We start from the raw sequence: 15,054 nt of genomic DNA, 5'->3' as shown, positions 1-15,054 counted from the left end.
AAGAGGAGAAAGGATTTACCTGGATTAAAAAATTCCTACCTCTGTCACTACTCTAACTTAGGATCAGAAGATTATTTTTTACCCTGTTTGCCAATGCCCACCTTCATCTAGGTCATGAAACTTCTTAAAAAGAGAAACAGAGAAACTTATGAAACTGTACGGTACAATATGGGTCTCATGAATCACTGCTACCAAAAGATAAGTACAGAAGTATATTGATAAATTTAGTGATGTCACTCCTACTTAAGTGACACTCCTCAGCTTTACAGCCTATCATGAGCTCAACTGTAGAACAGCTGAAGCCAGGTTTTAAAATATTTGTTTTAAAAAGTGAAGGTTCTGACTTAAAGTTTAAAACCCAAGTACAGTACATTCACAATAAGCCGCACCATTTTGACTAAAATTTTGGTCCGAACCCAAAGTGCGGCTTATAATCAGGTGCGGCTTATATATGGACAAAGAACAAAAAGTTGCTGTTTTAGTTTGGAGGACAGGTGTCTGCTGAGAAAGGTAGGAGCTTCTCTTTGAAATGGAGAATGTAAACCCCCTCCCTCCAAATTATTATAATTTTGAAATCAAGGGGCTTTCAGGTAAAAATATGGGAATTAGGAATAACAGTTCTTTACTAGGGAAATTAAAATAGAAATACAGTACTACAAAGAAACAAACTCCAAACCCTGACAAAGTCAGAGTACAACCTGACACCCCGTCAGGCAGGGTGTTGGTAGCAGTCCCATTAAATGGTGGCTGCATCCTCCTGCAGTGACAGATGTGATTCAGTTGAAGCAGTGCTCCTGTCGAAGGTGCAGTTTCCCTCCAGAGGTCCAGTGGTGATGTGGAGAAATCTGGTTTTCCTCTGGAGTCCAGTGGAGAAAGGGGCTGCCTTAGTGTCCCAAAACCTCTTGTTTTTATTTTGGTAAGAAATGTTGGGTTCTTCCCCCTGGCTGGAGCAACTTCCAATGGGATGCAGTAATTTTGTCAGTCACACAGTGGGACTCAATGGGCCATTAGCAGAAAATGACTGACTGGGGGAAGGATGGGTTGTGAAAAGATAAAGAACAATGCTCTGCCTGGTTTCAATGGATGGCCCATTAGCAGAATATCTCCCACAGAGATAAGGATCACTGCCCCCACCCTCAACAGATGGTGATAGAATAGATACCTTTTATCACACTCTATATTGTAATGTGTGGCTTATAATCAGGTGCGGCTTATGTATGGACAAAGAACGAAAAGTTGCTGGTACCTGGAAGTGAGGTTTATAATCGTGAAATTAGTTGACTTAAGCAGTTAATTGTTTAAATTCTGCATAAGCACTCTTCATGTATTAACAGAATTCAAAGCATGTTACCAAATACATTATCAGCAGCAAAACACAACACAGTAAAATGAACAGGGGAAAAAAGCACAAAGAAAATTCTCACATATTTATGTCATTTAACTTGGCAATATAAAATAAAATTAGACAATTACAGAGAAGAAATTAAAAGGGCTCAAAATTCTACAAAAAATTTAAGGAACAGTCTTTCAAATGTTGTCATAAGAGCTTGTCTTGAAAAGACAAAGTACTTGTTACAATATGCACAAGTAATCGGCTATTGAGAAGCAAAACCCTTGGAGGCTCTCCCAGAAAGGGGAAATTACACACCAGATCTTAAAGCAAATACTTCAGGCAAATCTCTGTGTAGTTGATAAATTATGTCACTGAAGATGATATGGTTCTGATGCCAAGGTTTCTTAATAGAAAATTACTTTTAAGTGCTATTTGGTCTTTTATTCGAATCCCCACAGTTTGCTTGCCATCACTAAACTTTAAGTCATGCTTTTATTTATATGCTGTGTTTTGGAAACAAAAAAAATCCCATTACACACACAAGAAAACCAACACAAAAACCCTAAAAACAAACTTAAAAGGAAAAGTATTTTTAATAGGACTACTATTATGCAAGCTTTTCTATGCCAGGACTTTCTTGGTTTTATGTTTTAATCCAGCATATGCACCTGACATGGCAGGTGTCTTATTCTAAAAAAGGATGCCAAACCATAATTGCAACAACAGCTTTTGAAATACACCATCTTAATAATCGTGCATTTTGTTTTAGTAGGCTTTCCTGGCTTTTGTAAAGTTTTTGAAAGCCAAACTGAAGCTGTTCATCTTCTCTTGGGAACTGCTCCATCCACATCCAGAAAAACTCCTGTTTCCATGTTCCTTGTGCCATAGAACCTGCTAACAAAAAGGCTCCTGAAAGCTTTGACACTTTGTTCATAGGTACAGCAATTCTCAAAACTTAGGCTTCTTCGCAAAAAATTCTAATAGTGCTTATCTCCAGCAGTCACATCCTAACAGCTACTTGAGCCTGCAAGTGCTATTTGCTATCATTACAACTGACAGGTTTTCTACTATTACAGAATACAGTAACCTCTTCAATTGCTGAGAAAACAATTGAGAAAGAGTTCTCCTATCTCCAGATCCCACATGGGTAACTGGTAAAACACTTTATAAAATACATAATGTATCTTCTGTCATTCCCACCAAATTGTTCCCTATTTTCCTTAAAAATTGTAGTTTTTAAATCGCCACTACTGTATTTACCTAGAGTTAGAGATAAAACTTGTTACTACAGTAACTTCATGATCTTTCTTAGGAATCACGTTTGATAGATCTGTCCAAAGCTCACCTTCAATATTTAATAAGTCTATTAGAAATGTTAAGTACAATAGACACTAGACCTGTTAAGTTACTCCTCTGCAGAGATGCAGGAAAGCTGTTTCTCTTTCTAAGTGTACAAATACCTGATAAACACTGCAACATACAAGCATTAGTATTCACTACCACTATTAAACACAGTTATAGAGAGACCAGTGCCAAGTATTTGGCTAGGCTGTCTGCAAGGAAGTAGACAATGAGTGACCAGAAAGCCATGTCCAGAGAGGTTCATAAACAAAAACCCACTGACAGTCCCAGTGCTAGCAGAACTCACCTCTCTGCTCTGTTATACTCAGAAACCAAGAAACTGACATTACACAAAAATTCTCCTTTCAGAGGTAAGCACTAAACTTTCATTTTCTACTGAGGAGATGACCTGCAGGCACCTCATAAAAAACAGGACCTAAAATAATTCAATTTGCTACAGTAGCTGAATAAAAGTAGGAAATTGTTAAGTTTGGCAAGCTTTCGAAAGACATTGTTTTATATGACTGGACAGAAAGGATACTATTATTTATCAGGAGTCCACATTTGGCCCACAGACAAAATGTCGGCACCCCCATTTTCAGTCTTCGTTTTGGATAAAACCTAAGGTAATTCATTTTGCCCAAATTTTCAGCAGGTTCAGCAACCAAAGCACCATGTTTAAAAACATTTCCAAATAACAGATTAGCAAAAAAAGTTTAATACCATTGACTTTTCATAAAAATATAAATAAAAAATATCAATGCTGCAACAATAAGCAGGGTTACTTATTTTCTAGAATATGGGATTGGTAGTCATAATTCACACTAATTGAGGAAATAGTACAAGTGGTTTCATATTGTTTCATCTCAGGGATGGGGAGCACGCTTTTGGAAAGCATATTTATTTTGATAAAATTATTCACTTAATTAAGCCTACTTATTCAAGTATAATTGCATCTATTTGCAAACACACTGCAAGCATCAACACCTTCCTTAAAACTTGGGACAACGTGCTCTGCAGCCTTAAAATAACAACATTTCCACTTCAGCAAGAAAAGCATAGGTTGTCAGTCAAGAACACTAAAGCAAATTTCAGGATATTTGTAAGCTGCAAGTTCCAAAGCCATAAGTCTGAGATGGTATTCCAGTTTCGAAAGAGGCCCACAAGGATCCCGGCTCTGACAGAGGAATGCAGCTCTTCAGTGAAAGCTTCATCTAAGTTAACCGTTTTAGAAGGCAGCACTGACCACACACACACAGAGTACATGCTTGTCAGACATGTTCACCTTGGTTACCAGATGAAGATGTTGCTATTTTGCCTTAGACAAATACTTGCTTCAAGTGTGAAATTCTAAGGAACCTGATAAGGTAAGTTCATCCTATAACAAACAGGTTTCATGTTAACATTCATCTCACTCCTTCTGTGAAAGAACAACAAAAAAAAAAAACCCCTAGGAAACTGAAAAAAAAAAGACAAATACATACGTATATATACACACACACAGATCCACAACACAGAGGTAACACTTGCAAGTAATTCCCTGATGTACAAGAAACCTCAAATACTCAAGAAGTATAGCTATACATATATAAAAAAAAAAAGACTCCTGTTTACTTTTCAAGCTTCACAGTCAGGGTGGTAAAACAAACTCCAAAACGAAATAATCACCCCAGAACTAAAACGTGTATAATAATCACCACTGGCTGGCTAACCAGCCTCAAAGCAAGCTGTCACAGTTCCAACTCAAGACCCTGAACTACAATCACAACACGGGAAAAAAAATCAAAGTATATTTCAGACTGAACTAAAAATAATTATAAAATTATAAAAAATTATAACTATAAAAATATCAGTTGAATGCTTTAGGACTAGAACCATTTCTAACAACCATAGCTTACCGATAATTTAGTACCAGAGTCAATGGTCATGTGCTAGTTATAGACCCAATTTAAGCATTCAGAAACTACAGTAATAAAGGAACTATTTATTTACCAACTTGAAGATAAACCTACTTCTGTGTATAGGCCCAAAATGAGGTTACATTCTATTCTCAGGGGCTTCACCCTCTTCTTAAAGCCAATTCCACAGTTCACTCTGTCTAACAGACCTTTAGAAGCTGTTAGCATAACAAATATATTATTAACGGGATAAGTGCTAACACCATTCAGGCGTAAACGGGAAACAGTCTTGTTCAAAGACTTCATCATATTGCTCTAATTTTGGTTTTGTCAATGAGCCGGGAAGACTCAGTGTTTCCAGGATAAGCACAGTGGCTGATTCACTGTGCTCAGTAACTGAAACACAAGAGCTGGGTACAGGTCTTGTCGAAACAATGACCAAAAAAAAAATAAAAATTCAACAATGCCCGGGCCCCCCCAAGTACCATAATCAGCTTTTGCCTTCTTGTATTCTTATCTTACAGACTTGAAACTACTAGAAAGGAAACAGCTGAGGAATGCTGCTCCTCTTATGCCACGATTTCCATTGACTGTCATTTCAGGAATGCATATAGGAAAGTAAAAGAGCTTGGAATGTCTCCACCCATCCAGCAGCATCAGAGTCTGACCAGCTTAGGGGTGGCTCCGTTGCCTTACAGCTGCATTCCAGTTTGCATTTTACGGCTGTCAAGATCAGTGCAGAAAAATACACTGTTGAGCACTGACAAGTTATTTGTTTGGCAAGTGTCCTGATATGCTGCACGTCTTACTTAGTATGTTCTACACTTATACTACAATATAGTAATAATAAGATGCAATTTACAGTTTCTTGGTTGCAAGAATCCCAAAAAGGTGTACTCATGCTACAGTTGTTTAAAACTACCTCCACATTGCTTTCAGAGTATATCAGTTCATCTAAATCTAACCCATCTTAACATATCCTTGGATGAAATATCAGTATTTGCTACAACACATGCATGTTCCTCAGTTTCATATGGCGTGAGCTCAGCCTCAGGAAACACAATTACACCGAGATAGACTACCAGTTTGCTGGGCTCTCAGTTTTTGAGAGGATTGCACTAAGTGTCTTACTAGCCTAAGTAATAACTTTGAGAAAGGGAGCAACTGAGAGCATGAGCAAAGGGATAAACAAATAAAGAACTGGACAAGAGCCTGTCAAACCATCTGTTCCAACTAAAATGTAGCATATATTGTTAAGCTTGGAATACAGATCCCTCCAGAGTGGTATATCTACTAGTGATTTATAATGACTGCTTCTGTTTCCTAGCCTCAGATTTAGTTAACAACTGAAATCAATAATTTGGTAAAACAGCATTCTTGCTACTACAATGTCAAAATCATAAAGGCCTTAAATCAAGTGTGTTCATGTCAATTTCATTCATACATACAAAAGCACATCTCATCTACTCTTTCAAGGTGCTTTTTGATTACTTATCATGAGAAAGTGTTCTAACAATACCAAAAATAGACTAGAACACATAAAAAACCACAGACAAAGCTGTACTGCAAAAGCAGCATTAACGCTACAGTGAAATTCGTATCTAGAGACCAGCAGAAATTGTCCCCGAACACTAGCTTCAGTAAATACTAAAGCCCTACCAGCTGAATTCATCCTTACACTGGAATGCAGAACTTTTTCTCCATGACTAGAAAGTTTAAGAAACCTGTCAGTAACACTAAAATGAAAAGTGGCTTTAAATACTTTAAGTAATTTCTATATGCTAGAATTCACTTGGGTTATTCTGTTTGTGCACAAGAAATGTCCATAGCAATGAAAACACATAGAAATCCCAGATTCAGACTTGACGAACCACTCAAAAACAAACCTAAAAAGGTGAAGAGATTGTTAGTCATTTCTTTCATAAAAGACCAAGGAGAACACAATTTTTTGAATACAGTAATTAAATTTCCACTATTATACTCACAATACATTATGAAAATTTCTTTTCCCCCTCTTATTGCCTCCATTTCAAAGAGTAAAAAAAAAAAAAAACTACTTAAAAATCTTAGATGACAATATCAGTAGGATGTTAACAAGTACTTACTGTACCATCTGAACCTAGCTACTGTAACTACAGAGAGAAAGATCTGTAACCCACACAAGAACCAATTACAAAAGAGAATTTAAACAAATATGCCTCTGTAGTCTGATCACTGAGTGAAGTCAACATTACATTTATTTCTGGACTCATTTTCTCTGTGCTTTGTTGCACAGATAAATAGGGGAAAAAAAAAGAAGTCACGATAAAAGAATAATAAAACAAGCTGAGAAAATTGCTCTAAAATTCTCCTAATGCACAATGAGAGCATTAGGAGGTTTGGTGATAAGTAGGTTGGTGAGACTTTTACATCAGTTTCGTAATTGAGTACGATCCTTTCTGTATAAAACTAAATCCTCCTACTCAACAGTTCTGAGAAGTTAAAGTTCACCACATGCACTAGTATTTTCATTCTCCAAAAGAGTAATGGTAGAAGTCATAGGCAGGAGGTTACTAGAATAGCTTCGAGCTATCTAGTATCCTAGAGTAACATTCTAGAGATTTAAGACTCTGGCAACCAGATCTTTGCTCTTACATCTTGAAGGGCTGCATGTGCTGCAGCCCCAGCACAAATACATGACCTGTGTTATCACTCATCAGAAGGAATCCAGACAGTGCAGCCATAATGCCCTCTATCAAGTTCTAAGGCAATGGGATCCAGTGCTGGTAGATTTTTAAGTCTCTTTTGCATCACTGGTTGCAGTTTCAAAGGGTGTCCTAACAAGGATGGAACCGGTGCCAAAGGTATCCATACTCCTTACCATATCAGATACTAAGAATATTCCACCAGAAGCCCTGACAGAACTTTTCACATAAACAGTTGCAAAAACTCCTGCAAAGGAAGGTAGTTCTTATCTAAGAAATAAATCTCACAGAACCCAAAGGGAATATTAAGACAGCAATAACTGTCCTTACCCATTAAGAGTAAGCAAGCATTCTGTGAAACACACTATCTTAATTAGTATTCAGGGATAAACACAGCAGAGCCCTACAAATCAGAATTTCTATTTAACACTGCATACTATTCCATCTGAAAATTAGTACGTAAACTATAATCTTGGTACAATAGTCTCACCTTCACATTCAATTGAGAACCTAAAGAATTGCAGAAAAACCACTATTTAAGAGAGATAGATAGTTTTCAAGGAATTTTGCTTAATTAAATTGTAGTTGTCACGGACAAAAAAAGATGACACAAATCCTTCACCAAGGAGTAGGGGCCTTCACCAACAACACCCCTTGTAGGTGCATAATGATCCCCATACACAAAGAGCCAAGACAATTTCCCTTATCTTACCTCAAAAGCAGTACCCTCACTAGAACAGGTAAGATTAGCACAGCAGGACATGTTCTTTTCATGCTGTGTGGTGGAATGAGGTTACAGCACTCATCTTCCTCACCCAGAGAGAATGAGGCCAAAGACAAGGTTACCATTTTCTAAGTCTGAGCAGCCTCAAAGAAAAAGGTTAGTCAAAAAGCAGGCTGCATAAATTGTGGTACCTGACCACTAATCTCAGCCAGTGCTGAAGTGTGTGCAGGTACTCCACTCTGCACATCCAATATTCCCAGGAGAACAATGCGCACAGGAAATGCAGTCTTCCAGGAAACTGGCCACATCATGATCCCTCCCCATTACATGCAGCCTCTCCATGGTGCTGTCCAGAAATGGTGGGCTCCACTTTCCTGTGCAAAGTTCTATGTAACTTCTAGACTAACTACTTTCAGACATTTAAGCAATAAATTCCAGTCAGAGCTAATGAACTAAATCCTCTTTCATGAAAGTGAAGGAAAGCAGAAGAGAAACCAAATTCTGAGGAACAACAGGTGTTAAGTTTTCAGGATGAGAGAACTAAATCCCACTCTGAAGAAATATGTCTGCCTAAGAACAGATCAAGTTTAATTGAAAATATTATATAGCCTCCTTAAGATTATTTCAGAATATGCTACTTCTACCCCCCACTCTGGAGACACTAATAACCTGCAAAGTCACAACTCACCTTTGGGGTTCTTTTTCTCAAGTTCGACTTACATTCCATTGTTAAAGTAGCTTAGAAAAGCTGCACTTTTAAGTTAGATCTCATCTTGCATAACAGCTGTCTGGGAGTGCAACATTCAAAACTTCCACCTCCACTAGAATAATGGCACTGACATCTGATTGCAAATTCAAGTTCTCATTTAGAAGTTTTCTGGTCTTAGAGATACATACACACAGTATGCATATAATGCAGATTATGCAGCACAACACACACTATCCTGCTGCAATATCCTACACTGCATACGTTTATCTCATAGATAGAAAAACAGTATTTGTCCTTTGTGCTGAAGGCCTAACTTGAGGACTTGTGCAGAACAAGTTCTTACAGCGAGTTTTGAACTCAAAATTACATAGATAAATAACAACCATCACCTAATGACAATTCTTCCTCTTCTGCAAGATACCAAAGAACTTAATTCATCTGTCCTCAGACATGATGCACTCAAATCCACTCATTTCTGCACATGCAGGTATGAAACAAAACCTGCTCACTGGCACTGTCAAGAGCTGAAGCAAGTACCTATATATATCCTCCCCCCTTCCTCCTCTCAGCTACCAAGTCCAGTAATTGTTTTCTTTCCTGCGTGCATGTAGAGAAATAATTCTACATGCAGCTTTCCAATGGTGATGGCATTCCACTTGAAGGAAAAGCTTAGCTAGTGGCTTCAGCAACAAAGCTTGATGCTCCATTAAAGACCAGACCTGAAGTTCACCAGAATTTCAGGATTAATGGTACTTTCCTCTCAGCACTTCCACTTAATTGTGAAAAATAAAGCTTAAGTCTCTTCCTATAACTGCCACACGTAGCAGGAAAATCAAAGGCTACATATTAAATTAAATATTTAATTCTCTCGCTATTTCAGACATAGACATTTGCTCTCAATCACTGGAAAAAAATATATTGATGGAAGACAAAAGACACAACCCATAAAAGTACCAGTAATTTTATCTTTGCTGAGATAAATTTATCCCTCTGAAGCAGTAATATCTACATAGGATCTAACAGACAACAACAACAAAAAACCCAACCAACCAAAGAACCACAAAGCAAAGCACACCATGGACTTGAACACAATTACCATCAGTCAGTCAAAACAGCCAGGAAGAATGACAAGTTTTTGAAGAGTTTCCTTTGAGAACGGATACAGCTTTATTCATACTGCAGCCAAATTTTATTAAATTAGTTTGTGTTATAGATTGCATCATGTGCGATTTGCACCTTTTATACGGAATATTAGAAGAAAATAAGATTTGATGTTAATAATGAAGTGAAACCATTCAGAGTTGGTTGCAGGAGGGATTTATTTTATGCCTTTTTTTATAGCAACAAGTAACCTTCACTTACTGTACTGCCTCAGGAGGATTATAACTTCACAACTGATCTTATTTGCTTTCAGGATCATAAAATCAGAAAAGGTCTTTTGGTATCACTAAAGGAGAGTGAAGCAGGAACGTGAGCAAGAATTTTAGCAGCAATGTAAATCTTTACCTCTGTTCCCTTAGACTTTGCCCTTCCAAACTGCAAGCTGACCACAATGTTAAAAAAAAAGGGGAGAATACGCTTAGAATTATCCTGATGAAAGACTTTTTGAATATAGTATTAAAGATATTTTGAAAATGCCATCAGAAAGAGAGAACACCATCTCTTATTCTAACAACAGAGTTAAACTTAACGTCATCCTTCCCTACCAATGGCTGGAGCACAGCAACTTGCAGACCCAAGTATCTAACCAGTTAAGGTATGGCTCCTCATACAGCGCTCCCTGGAAGCATGAAGCGACCATAACTTGATTAGAAGAGGATAAATACAAAAAACCTTGCAATGAAGTGACAGGCTAGCCTTGCAGTCAGGTAACCGTGCTGCAGTAACGTGCTGACAGGCTTAACCACAACACACACTCATTCTTCCAGTTCAGTTCACAACTGAAAGTAAACCAACACCCTTTACAGGGGAGCAAGTGACAACTCAGACACAGCAGAGCAAAGACTCGGAAAATTTTATATTCAATGTTCCAAGAGTGGATTCTATCCAGTTCTGCAAGGCAGTTTATGTACTTCTAGAGTGTCACATCCTTGAAAAGCCTATATAGGATGGAGAAAACAAATTCACCATCTCATTTTAATGTAAGAAACCACCCCGCCTAACTGTTTTGGAAAGATTTCTACTTGATCAACCTATAACACATAACCATCAAGATGTTTTTTTAAACTACTGAAAAACTTCTCAACTTAAGAATGAGAAGCTAGCCTGTAAAAGATATTTCTCTGCTTTCCACATATTTAGCAAATCTAATATTAAGTGGAAGCTTTTGGCCTTCTAGAGAAAAAAACTATTCAGGCAAACCCGCATTATCTCCGGATTGCCACAGCCTTTCCTTATTTGGCTAACGTTTTGAGATTCCAATCAGACTGCTATGAAGTTCAACATGCACAAAGCATCCATTTTGAGGAAACTTCACAGTCAGTTTCCCGTCCTTTTCCCCCCCCATGGCCCAAGTGAAAGTGACCTCCCCTGGCACCGACCCCCTCCCACATACCCACACCAGAACAAAGCGATATGGATTAGGTTTTTTACTACTTTCCAACGCACGGAAAAAAATTTAAGATCACAGCTCCCCTTGAAGTTCAGCTTTCACACTGCGGCGGGAGCCATCGTTAACGAAAACAAGCGGCCCCTTACTGATACGCGTTTCTATATAATGAACAAAACACCAGTTTCCCCTAGAAACCGGAGAGAAATAGATGATCCGTCTCAACACGGCCGCCCGCACACACGAGCGGGCTTTAATCGGCTCAACTACTGCGGAACCGGGAAGACGAGGGAAGCAGGGAACTACTACCGGGATCCCGGGCAAGGGGCAGTGGCGGAAGCGCCCCCCGAGGCCAGACCGCTTCTCTCACCTGCGGTCACCCTCCCACGCCGGGGGGCACCTGCCTCCGGCCCCCTCAGCCCATACGGGACAGGGCCCACTCCCCATGGCCCTCCGAGGAGGCGCTGCCAAGAGGGGAAAACGAAAGAGGGTCAGCAGCACCTCCTTCCCGCCGGAGGAGAGGCCCATCCGCCCCTTCCGACGCCCTGCCCGCGGGGAGGGGGCGCAGCCTCCCGCCCCTGCAGCCCCGCCGGCCCGCGGCCGATCCCAGGCTGACCCTGCCGCCACCTCCCCGCCCCGACACCCCCCAGCGGAGGGAGCGCAGCCGCCTCCGGCCCCTTCCTCCTCCTCCGGGGGGGGCTCTCGGCCGGCCTCGCCGCCCTCCCCCCGCCCCAGTCCGGCCAGGGGTCCCTCGATCGGCCCAGTACCGACCTGGTGGAGAGCGGTGAGCCCGTCCACATTGGCGTAGTTGATGTCGGCGCCCCGCTCCAGCAGCCGCAGCACCTCCTCCGTGTCTCCGCTGGAGCAGGCGGCTAAGAAGACGGCGCCGTCGTCGAACTTCACCTTGGTCTTCTTGCGCTTGACCACGGGCGGCTCCAGGTCGGTCTCGGAGCCGATCCAGCGCTTCAGCTGCTCGTTCCGCTTCTGCTTGGCGTCCGCCATCTTCATGCCCCGCTCGCGCCGGCCCCCTCAGCCACGGCCGCGCCGAGCGTACACTTTATACCGCCACTATCCCACAGCGCACCGCGGCCGCGCGCGCTCACCCGCCCAGGGAGGGCGAGGGGCGGGGGGGCCGGAGAGGCGGGGCGGGGCGGGGCGCTGTCGTTAGCATAATCCCGCGAGATTGCCGGGGGGCGGGCAGCGCCGCGGGAGGCAGCGCGCGAGCGGGGCGGGGCGGGGCGGGGCGGGGCGGGGCGGGGCGGGGCGGGAGGTGGCAGTGGGGAATGGGAATGGGGAGGTGGGGGTGGGAGTGGAGAGTTAGGAGGTGGGAGTGGGGAGTTGGGAATGGGAGTGGGGAGTGCAGCCCCGCCTCCGTTGGGCCGCTTCGCTAAAGACGCTGCGCGTCCCGGCCTGAGACCTCTGTCACCTGCGGCGACGTCGGTGTTTGTGTCTGCGTTGCAAACGGGGCACATGCAGCCACTTGACGGGAAAAAAGGAAATAAACGGAGCAACTTGCTTGAGGCTCCCTTATTTTGGGAGGTTAGATACGACCACATCAGAGCAGCTTGATGTACAAAAGCACCAGCTCCCATTTGCCTCTACACTTTAGGGGGCCTCCAGGGAAGCTGGAGAGGGTCTCCTTGTCTGAAACTGAAGTGATAGAGCCAGAAGTAATGGGTACAAATCAGACCAGATATTTCTGTAAAAAGTTCTTTCTTGTGAGTGTGGTGAGATACTGGATCAGGTTGCCCAGCGAGTTTGTGGGTGCCCCAGCCCCGCAGTGATCAGGACCAGTTTGGTAAGGCCTTGACTAGCCTGGTCTAGAGGGAGGTGCCTTTGCCCATGGCAGGGGATTGGGATTGGATGATTTTTTAAAATCCATTCCAACCCCATTCCATTCTATTATTCTATCATTCTACATGGCAGTGGACAAAGCCCTGTGCTTATTTTCCCATTTCACATACAGTTCACTTCTATGATGTCAAAACCTGCGGTAGCACAGCCATCCTTTCTCTTGGGAGAAAACAAGTAGTTACAAACCACATAGTATTTGAAGATAGGAAGACTAAAATGTTTTTGTTCACAGTTGCAACTTCTAGGAACCGAGTATTACAGATAATAAAGTTTTTTCTATGCACAACCTGTTTTCTTTAGCTAAAAGGAATATGTATTTTGCTTTAAATGGAATAATCTCTGGGGAAAAAATGAGGTTTTGAATTTACTGGAAAATAAGGTTTATTTTCAACTAATTATAGGAAACAAAGTATAGTTTGAGAGGGTCACCAAACCTCATGCACTTCAAATTTTGCATGATTTGTGCTTTTTATGATGTCTCCTTCTTACAGTGGGCAGTCTTGCAGCCAACTCAGGCTCTTATTTCCATTTTTATTGATAAAGATGTCAATGACATTTCACAAGAAGTAGTAGTTGCAAGGTACCTGCAGCAACGTGCTGTTCTTAATGTCTTTCAGAACAGATTTTCATCTGGAGTTATTTGCATAATATCCATCAGACTTACTCATATACCAGTACATGAGATACATGCACTGACAGTCTGCAGGCGTAATGTGATTGAGAACAAAAGACAACGTGGTAGTGAAGATGAAAGATTTGCTAGAGAGAGATTTGCAGTCTAAGTAGGTGGATGAAAGATTACCTGGCACCTAATTTATTCCTTACTGTTGGCAGCCTGTGTGACTATCCAGGGGTACATTTTAGACTCCTGGGTTTGAAAATATGGCTGACTGCAGAGTACAATTCAAAACCAGTCTTTGCAATGTTTTTTACTCACACAAGTGATTTAGTTGTGCTTTGGCATAGCACTGGTACCATCAGCATGGCAGGGACTGTTAACCAGCTGGGAGCTTGGCTGCATCACCCAACTCATGTCTAAGGAGGAATCTGTGCAGACTCCAGCCTCCTGCTGTGGTCTTGTCCTTGTGGGCAAACTCCCTTGGGGACAGACTCTCAACCCATTGTCATTTCCTAAGGACTTGAAAACTGCAACCCAGAAAAAGGTAATGCAAGATAAAAGTTGCATTCTCCCGCCCCAGATGTCTCAGATATTTTACAAGTCACCTCCCCATCATGCTGCTTCTCTCTCAGTTGGCTGTCTGAAAATTTGACTCTTCTAGAAACCTCATATCTAAAGAATGTTTGATTACAACAAAAAATATTTAAATAGAGTGCTTTATTAGCAACAAAGTAACTCTAGGCAAATCGATAGGCACGTGTTTGAAATGCACTCTCTCTCAGGAATTTCAATGTCATGGAGTGTGAATCTAAGTTTTCCTCAGAGCTCCAGTCCCTTCTCCTTGATTTCAATTTCCAGCTCAGCTTTTTCTTTCTGGTCACGGATCCACTTTTAACTCCAACTTGCTCTTCTTGGCTTGTTAGTGAAATGCAGAGGTTCTACAGCTCAATTTTTTTTTAAAGTATCATTCAGTTAGTTTGGTTTTAAAAACCAGATATCATACTTTCCTTTTATTCTTCTTTCCAGGAAAGATTTTTCACTGATTCAGCTCCAGCTTTTCAGAGAACTTCAGCAAATATTTTTCCATACACTGCAGCTATTTGTATGTTCCACATTCTTGACATTATTTTCCTTGACTTTTAAATTGTTTTGGATTGCACCTCATGGTTGGGAGTTATGTTATGTTTGAGGGGTTTTGCAGACACTACAGGCAAGACATAATTCATTTGTACAGTCAGCTGAAACTCAGATATTCCATATATATTGAATATAAAGGTATTTTGGAGATAGCTGTGTGCTCTGCTGGAAATGATATGTAGTTTTTAAATCTTGCAAAGCAGATAG

General features: G+C 41.1%; 1 protein-coding gene across 3 annotated transcripts in view; it reads right to left on the bottom strand.

Annotated features, from left to right (window-relative positions):
* The window catches only part of PPP1R12A (protein phosphatase 1 regulatory subunit 12A), a 115,841-nt gene extending 103,488 nt beyond the window's left edge, over window positions 1-12,353 (bottom strand). For all 3 annotated transcript variants that reach the window (XM_033057586.2, XM_033057587.2, XM_033057588.2), the window contains exon 1: window positions 12,009-12,353. In XM_033057586.2, the coding sequence (XP_032913477.1) occupies window positions 12,009-12,245 (237 nt within the window). In that variant the 5' untranslated portion in view covers window positions 12,246-12,353. The remainder of the gene's footprint in view (window positions 1-12,008) is intronic.
* Between the last annotated feature and the right edge of the window lie 2,701 nt (window positions 12,354-15,054).

This window comes from Catharus ustulatus, chromosome 4 (assembly GCF_009819885.2).
Source record: "Catharus ustulatus isolate bCatUst1 chromosome 4, bCatUst1.pri.v2, whole genome shotgun sequence".
NCBI classification, from domain to species: domain Eukaryota; kingdom Metazoa; phylum Chordata; class Aves; order Passeriformes; family Turdidae; genus Catharus; species Catharus ustulatus.
This window is presented reverse-complemented; position numbering and strand designations above follow the sequence as displayed.